The 23,474-nt window shown below is 41.8% G+C and overlaps 1 protein-coding gene across 2 annotated transcripts in view; it reads left to right on the top strand.

Annotated features, from left to right (window-relative positions):
• LOC138304196 (sulfotransferase 1 family member D1-like) overlaps window positions 1-17,947 on the top strand; it is a 133,014-nt gene extending 115,067 nt beyond the window's left edge. The window contains exons 6-8 of one of the 2 annotated variants that reach the window (XM_069244050.1): window positions 14,764-14,858; window positions 14,991-15,171; window positions 16,026-17,947. In XM_069244050.1, coding sequence (XP_069100151.1) covers window positions 14,764-14,858; window positions 14,991-15,171; window positions 16,026-16,138 — 389 coding nt within the window. In that variant the 3' untranslated portion in view covers window positions 16,139-17,947. The remainder of the gene's footprint in view (window positions 1-14,763; window positions 14,859-14,990; window positions 15,172-16,025) is intronic. The other variant, XM_069244051.1, reaches the window with a different exon arrangement.
• The last annotated feature ends 5,527 nt before the right edge of the window (window positions 17,948-23,474 follow it).

Raw genomic sequence — 23,474 nt, 5'->3', positions numbered from 1 at the left:
CTGTCCTAGGAAAGTGTGTATTGTGAATGAAACTTTCCAACGTGTACTCTATGAATCATTTTGAAGTACTTCCAGTTGAAATTCCAATGTGGGCCTGCTGAAAAACATTTAGTATGAATCTTTGTGAAATGTTTCATATTGTATTGTACATCTCTGTAGAGGAGTTGCTGAGGAAGAATACAGAAGATTTCTCTTATTTTAAATCTTTTGATTTGTGAGCTAACCCTAATCTGGTCATGCTGAATCTGCAGTTGTGATAATTGTTTATGCATAAAATTTGTATAAAAGCTCCTAATTATAAATGGGGATGACTTTTCAATTTCTTCCCAAGACTCTCTCCACTTTGCTTGAGGTATTCTTTTTTCCCTGAGAATGCTGTCAGTACTCTTTATATATTTGACACTTAGAATATAGAGAGATTTAACTGCATAAAGCGAGATTATTATTCTATTTTCTGATTTTGTCTACTAAGGGGTCATTATAAATTTGCACAGAAGACCGCTAAGCCAGTCTTTCGCCCGCCGGCCCTACTAAGAGTTCCCCACCAGCCCAGCATGGAGCAGGGCCTTAACATTGACGCTGGATAAGAATGAGTCGGCAGCAATGTGGCTGTGCATCGGGTGCGACAGCACCCATGGTGCTTTTCACTGCCCATAATTCGGGCAGTGAAAAGCGCAACAGGGCTGTCCATGGGGCCTCTGCACTACCCATGGCAAATGCATGGGTAGTGCAGGGGCCCCCATGGGGTCCCTGCACCACCTTTCCACCAACCTTTGCATGGCGGGCCTACCGCCATGCAAAGGCTGGCGGAATGGGGACTCATAATCCCCGGGGCAGTGCTGCAAGCGCTAGAACCCAAACATTGCGATTGGCGATGCAAATTCTTGCTGGCCAACTTAATGTTGGTGAGTTCCGTGCAAGAAAAAACTCTGCCACAGGGTGGTTTGCAGAGCTTTGCCAGAACTCCGCGCTATAAGCGAGGTGGGGACTGGGCAAAACTCTGCAAACTCCGCCAACGAAGCTGAATTTTTCACCCAACCCTATTGAAAATTACATTTGCTGCTTGAAGTGCACTGACTAATCTCCTGTTTGCGATATGTTGCCAAAAAAGGGTGATGTTTTCTTTCACCATGTTCATTGTCTTTACCTTTGACTTTTCACTGCATTACTCGTTAGTGCATAAACTTTATTAGGGGATTAAGACCTTAAGAGCACCAGGGGCTGTATTATGATGGCTTTTCTTGGGAAGTTTTAAAGTTTGTCTAGGCATAGTATTCCCTATTTGAACGTGACCCTTCCAGTGCAAAACCTATACTCGACTCAGACAAAGGTGAGTGGGAGGTGCTTGACAGTCTGATTCTGTGCAAACAGTAAGAAGAAAGCAGGATACCGCCATATCTAAGCAGATATGGCACCTTCCTGTGCTCTCTCCTTCTCACAGAATTCAGTGTAGCAACTGTAGGTACTGCACTATGTAGTGTGACTGTTTTATAAATCAGATAGCACAGCCCGGAAATAGTGAGTAAGGTTTGCCTCTTTTTGCTTCTGGTTGAGACTTCCGAATATAATCTTTGAGAAATATTGAGTTAAATCAATTCACTTTCTGCCACTGCGGCAGAAAAGCCCTTCTTGATATTACCCTGATAACCATCGTATCTGGGAGAGACGGGGTCCCCTACAGACTGCTTTCTGCATGGAGATCTGGCTCAAAGAGGAGAGCTAGCCTACAAACCACTAATTCCCCAACTACAAGTTGGCCGAATGTGACTGAAACAAATACCACACCAGTATATAGTTCACGGTAGGATATTTACAAGGTGCAGGAAATACCTTCTCGTCCACGTTTTTCACTTAGAAATAAGGCATCTCTTTCAGCGCTGGTGTTTAGTGAGCCGAAATCTGCATGGTTTGCCTTCTCTCTAGGCATTTTCCCCCAATAGATACTAGAAGGTTTGATGTCAGAACTCTGTAGCGGAAAACAGCGGAGTGTGATAATTTCCAATCCACTCCTATTTGCACAGGCATCAGAATTTACCCACCAGCTTATTATCAGGGCCAACGACTAAAAGCATAGAGTTTAGACAGAGAAACCATCACCATATACAAGATACCCAAGAACATGAGGAGGACCCAGAGAGAACTGGTCAACTCAGTTACCTGCTTTCATTGCATTGATATGTTGGACCTCCCCTGTACTTCAACCTAACCAGCCTGGAAGTCACCTTAAACTGTCTGTGCCTGAAACTACTGGGCGATCCCGTGCTCCAACTGACTAGACCTCCCCACTCTTCAAATCATAAGCCAGCATCCTATTTTTCCTATCAAGAGAATCTTTTTTTTGGACCTAGAGCCCCTTAAAACATTTTTACAGAGCTTCATAGGTATCGCTTGAGAGTACATCTGTCTGCAGTATGTATTATCAATTCTTTAAAATGAGCATAGAGTTGACTTTGGCTCCTCCTAGAGCTGCTTTTCTGTCTCATCTCTTGCTATTGACTGTTTGCCGAGGTATGCCTCCTATTCCAAACATACATTGCAACGTACGAGAGAACATTTTATATCTAAAAAAGCAATCATCGCACGTTAAATGTTTTATCTCATACATGCATTTCTACAGAAAACAATCCTTTTTTGTAACTTTTGACTGCAGTTAGCTTTTTATTTAATGTTTTTGTTAGGGCTCAAGTGCTATCCTGGCACTGTGTGTCACCTCATTTACAATACCTCTCTTCTTCCCATCTCTCTGACACCTGTCACTCGTCACCTTTCACCACCACATCCCTCACCACAATGACCAATACCAATAACATCACAGTTACCTTAGTTACCACCATTGCTACCTCTTGTCTCTGCTAGCGCGTCTCACCTTAATAAGTAAACTTACAAGGGGACGCAAATAGGCCGATGAACTTTATGCTCACAATTAAGACATTCCCACCATAACTACAGGACATGCAGCTCAATAGTCAATAATTAACCATCAGCACAAAGATCAATGATAATCAATAGCATTAATAATCAATGGAGTCAGTGTAGGAGGCTGGCCTGGCTTGTAGTGGGTACCAAGGGGTACTTACACTCTGTACCAGGTCCAGTTATCCCTTATTAGTGTAGAAGAGGTGTTTCTAGCAGCTTAGGCTGATAGAAGGTAGCTATAGCAGAGCAGCTTAGGCTGAACTAGGAGACATGCAAAGCTCCTACTATACCACTGGTGTCATATGCACGATATCGTAAGAAAACACAATACACAGATATACTAAAAATAAAGGTACTTTATTTTTATGACAATATGCCAAAAGTATCTCAGTGAGTACCCTCAGTATGAGGATGCCAAATATACACAAGATATATGTACACAATACCAAAAATATGCAGTAATAGCAAAAGGAAGTAATGCAAGCAATGTAAAGTTACAGTGGATTGCAATAGGAGCACATAGGTATAGGGGCAACACAAACCATATACTCCAAAAGTGGAATGCGAACCACGAATGGACCCCAAACCTATGTGAGCTTGTAGAGGGTCGCTGGGGCTGTAAGAAAACAGTGAGGGTTAGAAAAATAGCCCACCACAATACCCAGGTGTAAAGTGCACCTATATTCACCAAAGAGCACAGAAGTCGTGATAGGGGAATTCTGCAAGGAAGACCGACACCAGCAATGCATCCAAAGTGGATTTCCGGACGAGAGTACCTGTGGAACAAGGGGACCAAGTCCAAGAGTCACGACAAAGTCGAGAATGGGCAGATGCCCAGGAAATGCCAGCTGAGGGTGCAAAGGAGCTGGCCCCGGATGGTAGAAGCTGTGGATTCTGCAAGAATGAAGCAGGCTAGAAACTTCCCCTTTGGAGGATGGATGTCCCACGTCGTGTAGAAGCTTGCAGAGGTGACCACGCAGAAAGACCGCAAACAAGCCTTGCTAGCTGCAAGGGTCACGGTTAGGGTTTTGGATGCTGCTGTGGCCCAGGAGGGACCAGGATGTCGCCACTTGGATGAGGAGACAGAAGGGGGCGCCCAGCAAGTCAGGGAGCCCTCACAGAAGCAGGCAGCACCCGCAGAAGTGCCGGAACAGGCACTACAAAGAGGAGTGAACCAGAGCTCACCCGAAGACACAAAAGGAAGTCCCACGACCCTGGAGGACAACTCAGGAGGTTGTGCACTGCAGGTTAGATTGTCGGGACCGAGGCTTGGCTGTGCACAAAGGAAATCCTGGAAGAGTGCACAGGAGCCGGAGCAGCTGCAAATCACGCGGTACCCAGCAATGCAGTCTAGCGTGGGGAGGCAAGGACTTACCTCCACCAAACTTGGACTGAAAAGTCACTGGACTGTGGGAGTCACTTGGACAGAGTTGCTGAGTTCCAGGGACCACGCTCGTCGTGCTGAGAGGGGACCCAGAGGACCGGTGATGCAGTCTTTTGTTGCCTGCGGTTGCAGGGGGAAGATTCCGTCGACCCACAGGAGATTTCTTCAGAGCTTCTGGTGCAGAGAGGAGGCAGGCTACCCCCAGAGCATGCACCACCAGGAAACAGTTGAGAAGGCGGCAGGATCAGCGATACAAGGTTGCAGTAGTCATCTTTGCTACTTTGTTGCGGTTTTGCAGGCGTCCTGAGCACTCAGCGGTCAATCCTTTGGCAGAAGGTGAAGAGAGAGATGCAGAGGAACTCTGATGAGCTCTTCCATTCGTTATCTGAAGAATTCCCCAAAGCAGAGACCCTAAATAGCCAGAAAAGGAGGTTTGGCAACCTAGGAAGGAGGACAGGCTAGCAACACAGGTAAGAGCCTATCAGAAGGAGTCTCTGACGTCACCTGCTGGCACTGGCCACTCAGAGCAGTCCAGTGTGCCAGCAGCACCTTTGTTTCCAAGATGGCAGAGGTCTGGAGCACACTGGAGGAGCTCTGGGCACCTCCCCTGGGAGGTGCAGGTCAGGGGAGTGGTCACTCCACTTTCCTTTGTCCAGTTTCACGCCAGAGCAGGGCTGTGGGATCCCTGAACCGGTGTAGACTGGCTTATGCAGAGATGGGCACCATCTGTGCCCATCAAACATTTCCAGAGGCTGGGGGAGGCTACTCCTCCCCAGCCCTGACATCTTTTTCCAAAGGGAGAGGGTGTAACACCCTCTCTCTGAGGAAGTCCTTTGTTCTGCATTCCTGGGGCAAGCCTGGCTGGACCCCAGGAGGGTAGAAACCTGTCTGAGGGGTTGGCAGCAGCAGCAGCTGCAGTGAAACCCCGGGAAAGGTAGTTTGGCAGTACCCGGGTCTGTGGTAGAGACTCGGGGGATCATAGAATTGTCTCCCCAATGCCAGAATGGCATTGGGGTGACAATTCCATGATCTTAGACATGTTACATGGCCATGTTCGGAGTTACCATTGTGACGCCATACATAGGTAGTGACCTATGTATAGTGCACGCGTGAAATGGTGTCCCCGCACTCACAAAGTCCGGGTAATTTGCCCTGAACGATGTGGGGGCACCTTGGCTAGTGCCAGGGTGCCCACACACTAAGTAACTTAGCACCCAACCTTTACCATGTAAAGGTTAGACATATAGGTGACTTATAAGTTACTTAAGTGCAATGGTAAATGGCTGTGAAATAACGTGGACGTTATTTCACTCAGGCTGCAGTGGCAGGCCTGTGTAAGAATTGTCAGAGCTCCCTATGGGTGGCAAAAGAAATGCTGCAGCCCATAGGGATCTCCTGGAACCCCAATACCCTGGGTACCTTAGTACCATATACTAGGGAATTATAAGGGTGTTCCAGTATGCCAATGTGAATTGGTGGAATTGGTCACTAGCCTGTTAGTGACAATTTGGAAAGTAAAGAGAGAGCATAATCACTGAGGTTCTGGTTAGCAGAGCCTCAGTGAGACAGTTAGTCATCACACAGGGAACACATACAGGGCACACTTATGAGCACTGGGGCCCTAGCTGGCAGGGTCCCAGTGACACATACACTAAAAAAACATATATACAGTGAAATATGGGGGTAACATGCCAGGCAAGATGGTACATTCCTACAGTCAGTAATTTTCACACACCATGACCTTCCAGTCATAAATAACCACACCTTTAGAAAAGTTAAAATATTTATTTCCCTATATTAACAATGCTAATGTCACGTAAATTAATCTCAAAATCAAATGATAAACATACAAAAACAACACTGGCTGTCCGACCCTATGAAAGAAATGCAATCTAATCAAAGCTTGAACTATCACACATTCTAAGATTACAGTGCAAATTAATAACAATAATATTTGCACAAACTATATCACATACATTTAGATTCAGCAAAGAAAAGCATTAAACCTTATTCCCTATCGCAGACTTTCATTAGTGAGAATCCTTAACTAACACAAGATTAGCATCAGCATGTTGGGCTTTATGCAAAATAATTTAGTAACCACAAATGTGGAAAACATCTAGCTATGGCTCTATCAAAACAGTGCGGTTGGTACCTAGAAAGAAAAAGCAGATAGTCATAATAATCTACATTCTAATTCATAATACCTATCCTCAGTATGGATCAGCAAGCAGTGTCAGTCTCTGTCCTCAGGACGTCAGTCTGGTCAGCAAGGATTCAGGAATCAGCATCAAAGTTCAGAAAACGCAAAGTCTTTAAGCCACTCAAAAGAATAGAGGTAAACCCTCAAGAAGAATAGAGAGAAAGGCTTGTGAAATGGCAAGATGCGCAATGCTGGTTTCTTCTCAGTGCAGTCCTGTTAAGTTAAATTTCCTAAAACTAATTCCCAAGCCCCTCTTGGTCAAGGGATCGCATGTTCATACTCTGTCCAATAAAACTAAAACTCCAATTCCATGAACTCTACCCCTTCTCCGTTCACATGTTGGTGATTGGCTTCTCTTGCAATGTCCTCAATATCCAGCTCGTCAGGTAACAATATTGTTGCAGCTTATTCTCCAGTCAGTGTCTCTATTGTTCTTCTCCTGAGAAAGTCAGTCTTACACACATTACACTCATAATGTTACATTTAGCCACAACAGTATCTTCTAGCAATCGGTTCTCATGAGAAAGACTTTTAGCTACGAACACATTTAAACAATACAGTGGAAAATCACAGTTTAATTCTCTAAGACAGCCATTTCATTAAATGTTAAGCAATACAGCTTGACTTGAGGCAGTGCAACTAGGCCAAGACCTCCGCTAAGTTAAGGCCTACAATTAATAAAGCTCATACATGATGCATAACTCTTAATGACATATTACTACATTAATCTAAGATATACTCAACATTTCATACCAATAAACCATTTATAGGTATACTTCGTGAACATTGGCGGCCACTCATCCTGATCACATTTTCAAATGTGTGAGCTTTTTTCTACATTATTACATTTTCTACACAAATCCATTACTCACAGTAGAAGAACACTCATTAATAATTTTTATTAAAACACCTGCACTAGCATCACCACCATCATTATCATCAGTACGTCTCCATTATAACCACCAGCACAGTTATTGCGCATTCCTTTGACTGCATGCTTTACCAGACCTTCTAGCTTTGCAATTGCTTAATTATTTTGTGCCCAAGTGCATATTGATCACGGTCGCAACCTGCAGAGCTATTTCAGAATAAGTATGGTTTCAAATATGTGGCCTCTAAAGTGAATGCATCCAGCTTTTCCGAGAGCTATCGTGGTAATCTCTATTATTCTGCTCTCATAAATCACACAGCCATCTTGTGAACATCTTTCATTTCAGGATACACAAAGGATTTTTTTTCTGAAAGAATGGAGGCGCTTGGATTTATGTACATTTACTGTTTCAAGTCCCATATGTGAACGCAAAAACTAGGTAGAATGCGCCTCCTGTAAAGGTAGTGCCAAAGCCACAAATATTTTATGAAAAATATACAAATGTCCCATGGAAGAATTGCATCCTACATTGACCTCCTCTGTTAAGATTTTATTTCAAAATGTCCATTTATTAATAGAAGTAGATTGTACGTGTCATCATCCTAAGGTCCACCCAAAACTCATTCACAACTAAATCCAGAAGCATTCAGCGGACATGAGAGCCCAAGGGTGCTTTAATTCATCATCACATCTTAAAAAATCATCCAGAGACATTTGGGCTGGATCACAGTTTTACCAGAAACAAGAGCAGCTTATCAGCACTTATATCCAAAATATTACTTACACCCAAATCTGCTCCCATTCAATGCAGAGGAAGGTAATTTGGAGGAGTTTACAAATCTGCCTGAAAAAGAATTTTGAGCTAAGTTGTTGCTTCAACTTTGAGCTGCTCCACAGTTCTGCACCATATAGGGCCTAGCCTCATGCTTTGCTCTAAAACTTAAAAATTTGACAAAAAAAGATCCAGTCCTCAATTTGGAGCCTAAGGCGAGACATAACATTGAAGATGTTTGACAGGATTTGAAAACGTTTCTTAACTTCAGCATCCAAAGATCCTTTACGACTGAATCTCATACCAAAATAGTCAAACTCTTCAACAGAGTGTATTGTAGAGCCAGGGAGTTTAAAATGCTTCTTGTGGGCATAACATTGAGGTTTGTATCTCCGCTGTGAAGGAGGTTCACTAATTAATTCTGATCCAATATAAGCTTATGTTCAAATTCTGAGGAAGTGCTTCTGTGGGGTGGACAGGTGATATTGCATGTTTGGATTGGACAGAGATGCCATCTTCTAGAACTCACGACCTCCAATTTTAAATTTGTGAATAACGTTTGAGACTGGAGCAAATAGGGAACTACAGGAGACCAAGAACTCTAGAGCAGTTCTTTTTGGAATTTAGTGGACACAGTCTCTACCTCCAGGGGCACTGGTCTCCATGTTCCATCTTAGTGACAGTAAAGGGAGGATTTGCTGGGGACCCTGAAGGAGAGGATACCCCTGGAGGAGGACCTTTATACACATGGTGCTCTGCAACTGGCCAGGAGGCCATGGGCCCCGGTGAGTGAAGGCAGGGAGTGTAACCTTCCTTAAGTGCCATGGAGTGCTACTGAAGGAACACCCTGAGCCAAGGAGATTACAGGACCCCAGCAGGTCCTGGGTTCGGTGTAGCTCCTTGCTGCTAAAAAGAATCAACTGGCACAAGGAAATGTGGCAGGAGGATTGTAAAAAGCACCCGAAAAATCAAGCAACAATGTAATGGTGAGGAGGCCGTAAGATTACACCCTGGAGTTTTGCACTTGCTGCTTGTGGGTGGCCTTTTAACTGACTTCATAGCTGACAAAATTATAGAAAAAGGATTTATGTTTTTGTATTTCATTGTTATGGTTATACCCTTACAAATCCAGTTTATTAAGCTTTTTTTTAGCTGCATCCCTCATGTTTTACTAGTTATATCAGGAGTATTGTGATTTTAACAGTTGGTGTAGGAGGTAGGAGGTAGGGTATAGGGCTAGTTTAGTTAGAGGTGTACCTGGCATCAGAGTTTCAGGGTACATTCATAGGTTTACTTGACCTCTATGGCTTTATAGCATGCTCCCCCATAGTTTGTGAGACCCTTTAGAGGGTGCTTACATAGGCATTTCCACCTACCATTTTATATATATATATATTCACATGTGAATACCTTTTACAAACATCATCAGTAACTAGCTCTGTTACAAAAAGGACCTATGGAATAAGACAGCATCTTACATGTCGCTCTACATGCATTATTTATGTGATTCAGTGCCAACGTCAAAGCTGTAAAAAACAATATGTAGGTCAAACTGTGAATGACCTCCGTACACGATTCAGGAACCACAAATCGGCAATAATTAACAAGAAACTTGACCAGCCTGTAGCCAACCATTTTAACCTTGTGGACCATTTACTATCAGATTTGAAGATTTTCCCTGTGGAACATGTTTTAAAGGAAGAACTACTGGACATCAGAGAAAATTTCTGGATGTACCGTTTAAAATCACTGCATCCAGATGGACTGAACATCACTGACAATACCACTTGATTTCTGCATATCTGAAGAGTTCTCAGGACTGCATTGATTCCACATTCCAATTGGAATCTTCACTCATGATGCTTTTTGAAAATCCATCAGTGTCAGCTGTGCAGCCACTGAGCAAACAATCTTGTACAACCTGAGGAAGGCGGAAGCTGAAACGTTGTAGAAATATATTTTTGTTCTTTAGTGAGATCATCTGTTTGAGTCACTTCTTTCTTGGATATATATATATATATATATATATATATATATATATATATATATATATATATATATATATATATATATATATATATGTATATATATATAAAATGTACCTTTTATAGTTAGAATTATCTCAATTAACTATACCTTGTGCCCTAAGGTAACTATAACTTGCGCCCCCGAAGGGGTTGGCCTCAAGGCCTGGCCTGTGGGCAGACCCTATGGCCAACCCCCGTAACCACCCAACCCCATGCTGCAGGCCATGCGTGGTGAGAGTTGGCTGCTGCCTGTCTCTTTCAGTGTTACAGTATGTGTGAGAAGGTGTATCTGCTGTGAGAGTGTCTTTCTGGGTGTGAGAGCAGGTGCATCAGTGTCTTAGAGGGTGAGTCAGTGTCTGTGTAAGTCTGTGAGTGGGTGCATGTAGGTTTTAGTGGGTCTGCAAGTGTGTTTGTGAGAGTCTGAGTGGGTCTGCTAGTACATGGCTGATGTCTGAGTGGGTCTGTGAGTGGGTACATGAGAGTCTTAGTGGGGCTGTGAGTGGGTGCACAAGGCTCTGAGTGGGTCTGTGAGTGGGTGCATAAGGGTCTGAGTGTGTGTGTAAGCGGGAGAAAGAGATTGAAAAAGAGAATTTGAGAGAGAGAGAGAAAGAGAAAGAGAAAGAGAGTGAGAGGGAGATAGAGAGTTTTTTAGGCTTTCATGAATGATATACTTAGAATGAGATATATCTGAACAAATTGAAAAGAAAAATGTATTTGTCAATTAAAAGGAGTGAGATCACCTTTCAGTATGAACCTCATACTTTTGAAGGTTAAAAAAATGAAAGAAGGAAAATGACCACAGACACACCCGGAGTAGAACCCTCAACTTTTAGTGCGGGTGTCTATGACCTTAACCTTTATGTCATAGGTGACTCCTTACTGATATGTGCTCTCTCTCTCTTCCATCCCATTATGGGATGGAAGAGAGAAAAGAGAGAAACAGGACCGTGGGGGAGCCTCAAGGCCCCCACAGTCCTAGCCAGCTCTCCGTGTCTTGTGTGAATGTTTTCATCTGTTTCCCTGCACGCATGTTTGAGTACAGGGAAACATATGAAAACTCCGCTTTCTGCCAGCAGAAGCTGTTTGACCGCTCCAGCTGTCAGAAATCGGACTTTGATTGCTTTTGCTTGGTGGGAGCAGTAAGCTTACACCAAGCAAAGAGCTACGTCCCTGGGATGGGCACCTGGGGACATAGCAGGTCTGGCAATGGGGGTAGCGGTCTCCAGGGCCATTATTGGCCACATGGCCCCCCTCCAACTACCATTGCCCTGGGGTGGATATCCCCCAGGCTCAGGGGTCCGTAACGGACCCCATTCACTCTTTTGTTGTACCACGGTGAGGTAGCAGTCCCTGTGGATGTGGAGGGCCGAGTGTCCCCCACATCATATTAGTTCAAAGCCCTGGGGAGGTAGCAGTCCCCAGGGCTATGCTGGAGCCACATGGGTCCCCGCCTTATATTTGTTTAATGCCCAGTGAGGTGGTCATCCCTGGGGCTGCTAAGGGGACTGGGTGACACTACCTTGGCCCCTTTTCTTATTGTTTTGCTTTTTTTCCTGGAACTCGGCTGAAGCCGAGTCCCAACATGGCTGCCAACACTTCCTTGCTGATGTGTTGTCAGCCAATCACATCTCAGCCCGAGATCGGGAGGGTTTTGTGAAGCCTTCGCGCCCTACATAGACACATTTGTTTTTTCTTTGATTCCTATAAACCTACTGACAGATTTACACCAAATAACAAAAAGGTCGCTTTCTGGACTGATAGCTACCTTTCAGCCAAATTTGATGTAATTCCGTCCAGTGGTTGAGGCACTATCGCTGTTCAAAATCCCTACGGAAAACTGAATGGGGAAAAAGTGTTTTGTACAGCCCCTTTTTCTCGGCCCCTGCTTGAAGGATCACCCTGAAACTTTCCAGACAACAGATCAGGTGAGCATCAAAGTTTTGGGGGAAAATGTGGGGCATATATATTACCTAGTGGCGGTAGCCACTAGGTAGTTATAGCTAGGACTATGTTTCCATAGAAAAGGCTTTTTTGACTTGTCTATATATCTGGCACCATTTGATGGCTCTTCACCAAACTTTCTAAAAAGAGTGCCCCAGTGATTTTTGTTGCACATGGAAAGTTTTGGGGTGATTCATCAAGTGGGGACCAGGAAAAGGGGGGGGTTTAAAAAGCCTGCATTTACTATGTTGATTCCCAAAGGGCCTTTGAACATGACTACACCCCGGGTGGAACTACACCAAATTTTGTAGAAAGCTACCCTTTGGTACAGAGACTACTCTTTCATTGGTGTAAATCTGTCAAGTAGTTTTGGAGATATCAAAGGAAAAACAAATTTGTATAGCTAGGGCCACAGATCCATCATGACGTTTTTGCAGTGATCGCAAAATATTCGGGAAGGCACGCAAGAACAGGAATGCTGTGATTGGCTGGCTGCAACCTGACTAGAAAATTGCGGCTGCCATTTTAAGTAATGGGACACGGTCCCCGGGGCTGAAAACTAACCTGAAAGTGGCATATGGGGTCAGAGTGGGCCCTGCGTCCAACCCATGTTGTGCACAGCCAAAGGTCGTGCGCAGCACAGGGTTCGGTTGTTGTAGGGGTTCACCAAGCACTGCTAATTACCCCACAAATATGGCAGTCACAACACCTTTGATAACATCATTGATATTTTCAATGTAATATTTGCAGTAAACTTTTGAAGAAAAGACTGTGCATGGCAGAGGCACAAGTTATAGTTACCTTATGGCACGATTTATAGTTACTTGAGATAACTATAAGTATAACAGGTGAATTTCTAAGGTTTTGTATGTTTAAAATGTGAGCCTAAGTATAACATCCCTGTAACTTTTTTTTTTTTTTTTAGTATATATATATATATATATATATATATGTATATATATATATATATATATATATATATATATATATATATATATATATATATATATATATATAAAATATATTTGTTAATTTCGTTGCAGCATTACTTTTTGTGCGTATCAAAGTATGTTTCATTTTTATAAACGACATTGACTGGACAGTGATTTATTAAGAGACGTTTGTTTCATTGTTGATTTGCAAGTCTCCATCTCATAGCACTTCCCCTGAGTAAGCCTTAAACCTCTTTATCTTACTAACCTGAGAATCAAATGTTGAAAAGGTGAGAAGGGGAACTTAGTTCCCAGCTTAGGCACCCACGCAATGGTGCCCCAGGGCATCAGAGGTGAGAGTCAACAGTTATCACAACTGAGGCACAGCACCTTCTGTGGCCCTGGGATCCACTGACCCAGATTTCTCACAGGAAGCCAACAGCTTATCTTTTTATACTTGGAGAGTGTCAGTTATTTTACCACAAGGGAAATAACGGGCCAAAGCCGTATTCCCCACATACAAAATTGATTTTGCCTAAATAAATCACCGCAGCACTCTATTTGCTAACTGTGATTACTACTTGTTTTAAGGATTTGTGGAATAGAAACTGATGTGTGACAAGTATAAAATTCCCCAAGAACAATCTATCACCTGGCTTCCCCACATTATAATCTCCCAGCCTACAAGAATATTCTTTTAACAGTGAAAGCCCTCAGTAAGCCGTTTTGCAGAACCTCTTGGCATTGAAGGGTCTTCTAAAAGCAATGTCCTTATCCTATCTTAAAATATATCTCATCTCTTTTTGAATGTTCCTCTCTTACATTTGAATTGCTGGCAATAAGGCTCAGTGACTTGGTGCTCTCCACTAACATCAGCAAATCACAAGTTTCAATCCCAACCAGACCAATTCAGCCTTACATCCTTCAGGGTCTGGTAACTTGAGTACCATTAATTTGGTTAATATTAACACCTACAATATTAACAATATTACATGGCTTGGAAGTGGCCGAAACAAGAGTTGAAAGACCACCTAAAACAATGTATTTTTGAGGTTCATTAACCCAGTTAGACACAACATGGAATGAGCAGATGAAAGTTCCATCCATGAATTTACTAACAAAATCTGCTATTTGATTCTCTCATTTCCGAGGGACATGATATAACTTTCAATTGTCCTTGAAAGGTATTATCTAGAGTAATATCGTTCCCTCTTCTCCCAAACAGACTTCTACGGTGGACCATTAGCATTATTACACACCCATGCCCCCTAGGTTATGCTTACAATACATTGACAGTCTGCTGAACTCTATAAAGACTGGTTTATTTAGAAACAGAATACACCCAGGACAAGGTATTTTTGAGCTATGATGGATAATTGGAAGGGGGAGGTGGGAAGCTTTTTGCATTAGATGACTAGATGGGAAACCGTTGTGGGAGTGTCGTACCATAGTAGGACAAATGGGATAAATATTTACTCAGTGTAGAGCTCCTTCAGGGTACACACAACACGTTCTTCACTGTTTTATAGAATAGGAAAGAGGCAGTCCCAACTGAGTCATGGGATTTTTCCTTTAGGGAAAACAGCTCTTTTTATTGTTCCACTGGTTTGTTTTAAAAGTGTTTAAGAGTGGGACAGGACTGGAGGGTTTCCCTTGTGAACTTGGAGGGGAGTGGGTGATTGATTGTGAGCTGCTTCTCATGGCTGTTTTATATCAGTTAGCTATGGCTCCTGGTACGACCATGTCAAAGGCTGGTGGGAGAAGAGAAAATACCAACGCATCCTGTACCTGTTCTACGAAGACATGAAAGAGGTGAGAGATGGAAGCCACTTACACCACAGTTGAAAATCCCCCTTACAAAATCTACACTATTGTGTCTTTTTGTTGAGCTTCAAATATGGTACATAACGTTGGTGCCTGAACCCTTCTCTTTCAACTTTGCAGGACCCAAAGCGTGAAATTCGGAAAGTTCTCCAGTTCATGGAGAAGGACCTAGGGGAAGAGATTCTGGAAAAGATTGCCCACCACACTACATTCGAGAAAATGAAGGATAATTTGATGACCAACTATAAGACACTCCCAAACAATGTCATGAACCAGGAGGTGTCCCCATTCATGAGAAAAGGTAAGTGTCCCCCATAACGAGTGACTTAATATTTCCAGAGGGCTATGCAGGAAGGGTTACTGGGTTACTCTAATTATGAGTTGTGGCATTTCACAAGGTGATTTCTGCTCCTGAAAGAAGCAGAATCCTTCATGTGAAACAATGGGATAACACATGTAAAAAGTACTAAAACAATGATTCCCGATATTGTAATTTCTATTGTTTCTTTATGGTAGAAATTACAGAGAGCCCGGTAATGGCAATTCAAAGATGTGGAAATAATGGGTTTATCCTGGGTCCACTGATAATAAGGACAAAAGTGTCTTAATTTGGAAGCGAGAGTATGTCCTTCTCATTATTCTTCACCGGTGGATATCCATGTTTTGACATACTATACAGTGGTGCCTCCTTTGGCATGGCAGGTCATGCAGAAATTACTAATACAAATTATTTCTAAACATCAACAAGCAAGAGTAAATTGGTGTAGTCACACACTATCTTCAATATTCTACCCAGAGAGCAACAATCTGGATCCTAACAAGGCATTTATTCCTGCTCCTCCCTGAACTGCGTTGTTGAAAATAGGCTCCTTACACATATTTTTATTCCATCTAAACAGTGATTTCTGACAGTTTGCAATCCCTCTCTGAATTCAGTGGTTATAATTGAAATAAAGGAAATCAATGGGAAATACTCAAGTTTAAACTGAATATCTGCCAGAAGATGGCAATAGAAGAACCCAGAGACATTTGCTATTCCTAACTCAACTCTATTGTTGCTTACCTATACCACTCCAGTGAGCTAAGATAACTATACCTTGATAATTTCTTATGAAACATCAAATACATGTAAAAGGATAATATCTCTTTGCACAGGTATTGCTGGGGACTGGAAGAACCAATTCACTGTAGCCCAGAATGAGAGGTTTGATGAAGACTATGAGAGGAACATGGCTGGCAGCTCGTTACACTTCAGGACAGAGATCTGACATTCCAGTCTACGACCAGCCAAAGTGCTTTGCATTTCAAATGTGTTTGTCTGGTTAAATTGTTTTGATTTTCGTTCTCTGTTCTACACCGATCAATTTATTTGGTAAGAATCTCCCCAGTCACTCTTACTGTCTAGGCCCTATAACCAATTCTAGGCTGTCATTGGTCTGGCCCACCCTCTAGCTCACCCTCTAGCGCACATTCTAGCCCACCCTCTCACTGTTTCGCCCTTTTTTATGACCCCACTGACAACCCTGCCATACAGACTATCCTCTAACCCACATTCAGGTACCTGCGGTGGAGCAAGTTGCTTCTTTTTCTAGAGGAATTCCAGGTGTTTGCTGTAGGCGCACATTGCCTGGAGCAATGTGAACTATTTTGACAATTCTATTTGTCTCTTTCAAACTCCACGTCTATCCACTCAGTTCCATTATTTTCCTTTCATTCATGTGATACTTAGTCATTTTAACAGTGCAGGATAAAAGAGACATAAAGGTGGAATTTGAAGCTTTGACGAGTAGAATTTGGGGTGATGAGAAGAGTTAATGAGAAGTGGTCATGAAGACTAATACTTGAAGACAGATATAAAAAGTACACTTAAGTCTACCTCTTCTTACCGGAAACAAGATGCTTACTAATCAGACAAAGGGCGGTAGACCTTTGTGTTTTTTTTATTATAGACACATTTAATTCATCTCCAGAATTCCTATACACAAAAATCTAAGCAATTCCACACAAAGGACTGCCAAGAGGTATATCGGAATGACTAAAACCTCCCAGCCACACAATATGCACAACCTTAACATATATGAATAATTTGGAGTTTTGCTACTTCGTTAAAAGTAGAAGATTGAATGCCATGATCCTTCACAGTTTTAAGTGTTTTAGATTCATGGTCCAGACTTTACTCACTATCATAATATTCCTTTCACATGCTGCAAATGTTCCCTTATGCTAGACTTGTATTTGCACTCACAAAAGGAAAGATGATGATGTTGGCATAAGAGCAGGGATTTGGTGCCTATTGGACTAGATGAAGATGGACCCTAAGAATATCTGGTTATTCGGAAGCACCAACCACTGCACAGCTGACTAGAGTCAACCAGACACTTTTGGATAACTAGGAACTGAATTCTGTGTCGGATGTCCGGTACTGGCTAGCTTCAGACATGGGTGGTTAATGAGTCAGCTACCATGATGGTGGCCCTAGAAAATTTTCCTTCAGCAGATGAACTGTTCAATGGTCTGCACTTTTTCTCAACATCCACATGGCAGCCCAAACCACCTCAGTATAAAGCTCCTATTCCAACCACTTATGTGAGATCTAATTATATGCCTCCCTTCACTGTATAAAAAATATTTTATTTGTTGGGAGGATGCACCATGTTCTTGTCTGGAGTAGTACCTAAAGTCCACACGAGTGGAAACACATGGGCATCTCTGCAAAGGGTCCAGGTTACCATAGATGAACTGAACAGATTTGGGAACAATATGAACTTCTGAAGATATTATTATCGCTCCTAAGAATTATTTTGTCTTCTTTCTCTACTATTCAACAAGATTGACCAGCAATGTCATGACAATACCCAGTTATTCTGTTCACTGTTACATGTGGAAGGACTGGTGTTTTATACCAAACGTTTGTGATTTATCACAGTGAAGCTTTTGTGCATAAATGAAAATGTTATGAAAATGTGTTTAAACACCAGCCACTCGTTCTCTGTGGGTGACGGCCGGCTCTATTTTATCTTATGTGTATGGTAAAACTGAGCTATTATTTTTTCTTTGATAAAATGTGTTAAATTTGAGTTAATAGACTCCCTTTTTTAGAAGGATCACGGTCTGAAGGAACATTGTGATTATTTCAATTACAAATATTGATTCTTTTTTTTTTTTTAAAGATGTTTTTTATTGAGTCAAATACAAGAACATTAACTTAACATTGCCAGGACAGAGATATGCAGTTGTGACTATATATGCATAAGGAATATCGTACTTATAAATGCATATTAAACATGTACATGAATTAGGCATATACAGCAATTTAGTATCAAAGACTCCAAGTTTGAATAAAGAAAGAAGAAAGAGAGAGGAAGAGGGAGAAGAGCTATAGGGATAGAGAAGGGAATCAAGTGCTAGCCATGTGGAGAGAGAGGTAATAGACATTAGTTACAGCGAATGTAAGATGAAATAAGTATATATAAGAAGAAAAACAGGAAATAAATTGACTTTTTTTAAAAAGGAGAAAAACCCATTTCCTTCGCAGTGCATGAGAGATAGTTACTTAATGGCAACCATAGCTGACGATGTCTGAAGAAAGTTCCTGTTGAATCAAGCTTGTAGCTGTCAAGTCTATGATGATAACATATACAATTCCACCACTGTCTGAGAGTAATGTTCTCCGAAGATTTCCAGTTAAAAGTAATAATAGAGATTGCAATAGAAAGCAAAAGGTCCACCAATTTTCCAAGAGGCTTGAATGAACTCCAGATATAGGGCCTCATTATGATCCTGGCGGGCGGCGGAGGCCGCCCGCCAGGATGCCGCCGTCCAAAATACCGCGCCGCGGTCAAAAGACCGCGGCGGGTATTACAAGTTTTCCCCTGGGCTGGCGGGCGGTTGCTGTAAAACCGCCCGCCAGCCCAGGGGAAAACGACCTTCCCACGAGGATGCCGGCTCGTAATCGAGCCGGCGGAGTGGGAAGGTGCGACGGGTGCAGTGGCACCCGTCGCGTATTTCAGTGTCTGCAAGGCAGACACTGAAATACTTTGCGGGGCCCTCTTACGGGGGCCCCTGCCGTGCCCATGCCATTGGCATGGGCACGGCAGGGGCCCCCAGGGGCCTCGCGACCCCCCCCTACCGCCATCCTGTTCATGGCGGCTTTCCCGCCATGAACAGGATGGCGGTAGGGGGGGTCAGAATTCTCATGGCTGCGGAGCGCGCTCCGCAGCCATGGAGGATTCAAACGAGCAGCGGAAAGTCAGCGGGAGACCGCTGACTTTCCGCTTCTGACCGCGGCTGAACCGCCGCGGTCAGAATGCTCGTTGGAGCACCGCCAGCCTGTTGGCGGTGCTCCCGTGGTCGGTGGCCGCCAGGGTCAGAATGACCCTCATAGTGTATGCCACCCAAAAACAGTAATTCATAATGACATTGGTAAGGAGATCTGAGCTATTGCTGAAATGCGAGAACATATTGAGGACCAAAAAGTAGATAGGGATGGACAGGAAAAAAACATGTTAAAGTCAGTACCCTGCTGAGTGTGGCAGCGCCAACAATTGTCATTTTGTGCAAGTTTGAGTTTCTAAAGGTGTACAGGAGTGTAGAAAAGTCTATTATAAAAAAAATATAGGGTCTGTGTGAGGCTTGCAGTGCGTGCAGTGGAATGTATCTTATACCATATTCTATCCCATAAAGAAGTTGGCAAAACAACACCAAGATCTGATTCCCACAATGTCTCAATAGGTGATTTGAGTCTAGGTGAAACAGATGTTCTTAAAAGTTTATAAATTCCAGCTGCCCTAGGATAATTAGAAGTTACAATCAGGTGTGGAGATGATGCAAGAGAAGAATGATTATGACGTATACGTTTATTGAGGGCCTCTTGGACTTGCCAAATAGGACTGTTAAAGAATTGATTAATGGGGGTAAGATGCGAAATAAAAAAATGTTTCAGTAAATTGACTGAATGGGCGATAGTGCTGGGCGACCGGAGTTTTGGGGGGTTAGACATAAATATAATGTGTTTATGGGAAAAGAGAGAAATAAATGTTTCTTCCAAAGAGAACCAAAGCTTTTGAGGGGCATCATTGAGTGTAGATAAATAGGGATGTATTTGCTTAATGCCAAAAGATTTGTGATAAGTTATAAAGTCAAGGAAATTAACTCCACCTTGTACTTTAGGAATTTCGAGAGAGATTCAGGATTGTTTACCGTTCCACAGGAACTTGGATAGAATTTTATCAATTGAACTAAAAAATAGTTTAGGTATCTTAATAGGAAGCATAATAAGGAAGAAGTTAATGATAGGGAGAAGCATTATCTTAATGGTGTCCAAGCGGCCCCACCACGTGAGATATGACGGAGACCATTTCTGTGTGAGATCTACGAGCTTTGCAGATAAGATTTCTAAATTAGTCCTTAATGTATCCTTGAGAGTAGTGCAGTACCATACCCCCAGGCATTTAATTATAGAAGAATTCCAAGATAATCCTGCATCAAGGAATACAGAGCCAGTGCAATGAGCATTAAGTGGTAAGACTACTGTTTTGTCTATGTTAAGTTTATAGCCAGATACATCAGAATATAATTTGAGCTCATGCAGGAATGCAGAAAGAGAAGTGTCAGGGTGAGACATGAACAAAAGAATAACATCAGCATATGCCATAAATTTGATGTGTGCATTATTAATTTGAAACCCCGTAAATTGTTCAGACGTTTTGAATTGCTATAGAAAAGGTTTGAGAGCCAAAATAAATAATAAAGGAGATAATGGGCATCCCTGACGAGTACCCCTTTTAAGAAGGAAAAAAGGAGATCGGTTCCCGTTTGTTATAACCGTGGAACATGGTGAGGAATAAAGAATGGATATAAAATGTCGGAATTTAGTACCTAGTCCATGCCATTCCAATGCTTTCGACAAGAAACCCCAGTAGACCCTATCAAAGGCCTTTTCCGCATCCAATGATAAAGCTGCCAGAGGAATCTTAAGTTTAGATGCATTTTTATTAATATTTTTAAAAGTACGGGAATTATCTGCTACATTTCTATTAGGGATAAAACCAGATTGATGAGAATCAATAAGGTCAGGTATGTATGGGAGTAAACAGAGAGCTAAAACTTTGGCATAGAGTTTACAATCAGTATTAATTAAAGATATGGGTCTATAATTTTTACAGTCAGTCGCATCCCGATCTTTTTCGGGAATAAGACAAATCATGGCCTCTGTAAATGAGCCAGATGCAGAACCTGACATTAAAAGTGATTAAGTAATTGAAAGAGTTTGGGGAAAAGAGATTTAGCAAACTGAATAAAGAATTCTACTGTGAAGCCATCTGGGCCTGGAGCTTTACCCTTGGGGAGAGATTGTAAAGCTGTATATAGTTCGGTAAGCTGTAGGGGTTGGTCTAAAGATGAGAGGTCAATCTGCAATGGGTCTCTTGGTTTGAGATTAGAGAAATATTGGTTGAGAGATTCAACTGTTGGTATGTGTTCTGGAGTGTACAGGTCCTTATAGTAAGAAGCGAAACACAATGCTATATCTTTATCTCTAAAGTGTTCAACACAGTTGTTATCTGTGATAGATTTAATAGTTGTTTTTTCTTTTCTTTGTTTCAAATATCGAGATAGAAGAGAACCAGCTTTATTGTTACCACCATAATATCTGGCATTTATTTTCAGGAGGGTGCTGCATGCTTGTTCAGTGGTATATTGGCTAAACTCCATTTTAGCTGAGACTAGTGCTTCAAGATGTGATTTACTAGTTTTGTGAGTATGGTATTCATGTTCTAGGGACTTTATATTTTCAAGGATGGAAGTCTATTTTTGTTGAGCATATTTTTTTTTTTAGCGTAACTTATGATGAAACCCTTAGAGACTGCTTTGGATGCATCCCACACAAAATGAAATGATAATTGATCACTATTGTTGATGTGAAAGTATTCTTCTATAAACTTACTGTAGGAAGCGATAAAAGTAGCATCTGAAAGTAGAAAGTTATTAAACCTCCATGAAGATGTTTTAGAACCATTAAGAAAAAGATCAAGGTCAGTAATCACAGGTGCATGATCTGAGATCAAAATAGCACCGATTTCAGAGTTGACCATATGTTGCAATAAACCTTTACTCAGAAAGATATAATCAAGCCTAGAATGGGAATGGTGGGTAGGAGAATAAAAAGAGTATTCCAAGAGGTCGGGATTGCATACTCTCCAGGAATCAGAGAGAGAATCTTGTAAAATAACGTTTTTAAAAGCTTTGTGGGAGGCATGTGGAATGAAACGTGGCGTGGAATGTCTGTCCAAAAATAGATTGAGAATTTGGTTGCAGTCACCACCTATTAGTAAATTTTTGAGGAATGTTCAGAGACAATATGTGAAAGATTGTTCCAAAAATTTGGATCTGGATATGTGGGGCCGTATATATTTAGGATAGTAAGAGAAATATTGTCAATTGTAAATGTAACAAGTACCCAGCGACCTTCTGTATCTTGATGTTGTGAAATTATGGTAGGTTTGAGAGATGTATGACAGAGTATAATTACCCCATTTTTGTTTGTGATGGAAGGGGAGTAATAAATGTCCCTCACCCATTGTTTTTTAAGTTTAATTGCCTCAGAGTCGTTGAGGTGAGTCTCTTGCAGCAAAGCAATGTGGCATTTCAAACGAGCTAGGTGAGATAATACACGCTGACGTTTAATGGGGTGTTTAAGCCTCTTAACATTCCAAGTAACAGTTCTAAGTTGCATAACAAGAAGTATGAATAAACAACTGCTGTAACAAGGAATAAAACTAGGCATATCAATTTCGCAAAAGCAAAGAAATGGGAAAGAAACTAGATAGTAAAGAAAAAGAAAAGGAGGAAGATGACCTCCAAAAGTTGTATATACATGGATGTGGCAATACAGGGACTAAAGTCCACGAAAGCTAAAGAAAACAAGCTAGAAAGTGAATACCCCGAAAGGTAGAGGGACAGCGGAGAACCTGAAAAGACAGGCAAGAGTGGCTTCAGCACAAGAAAAGTGAAATTAGATATTAAAACATATGAAGGCGAGTTTCATGGAAGAAAAAAAAAACATACAAACGAAAAATTTACCATTCAGGAGACCTAATAACGTAATAACTACAGTAAAGGACTGTGACATGAAAAACAATAAAAACCAAAGCTTACCAGTGGAACGTGTAGGAGAGCAGTTTGGATGGGGAGAAAGGGATACGGTTGGGAAAGGAACATGAGGATTGCACAAAGAACACTATTTAAAAAAAAACACATATATATAAGAAAATAAGAAGATGCAGAGGAGGAAAACCATAAATGTAAATATTAAACATAACCATTACTATTAAACTGTCCAGAAAAAAAAAAAAGAAAGGACATTAAGGACAAATTAAATTATATCTTCAGGTAAATGCAGATGCTCCTATTTCCATTGCTTCTGTTTTGTGTTGGTTAATAAACGTTTGTAGTGTTGAAGGTTCCTCAAACGAGTAAGATTTGTCCTTGAATGTAATTTTGAAAAGGCATGGGTGAAGAAGACCATATCGAATATTCAAGGATTTGAGTTGTGGACGTAAGTCCAAAAACTGTTTGCGACGTGCAGCTATAGCAGGAGAGAAGTCT

This window comes from Pleurodeles waltl, chromosome 7 (genome assembly GCF_031143425.1).
Source record: "Pleurodeles waltl isolate 20211129_DDA chromosome 7, aPleWal1.hap1.20221129, whole genome shotgun sequence".
Taxonomy (NCBI): Eukaryota; Metazoa; Chordata; class Amphibia; order Caudata; family Salamandridae; genus Pleurodeles; species Pleurodeles waltl.
The sequence above is the reverse complement of the archived record's forward strand: the minus strand, read 5'-3'. Positions and strand labels throughout refer to the sequence as shown.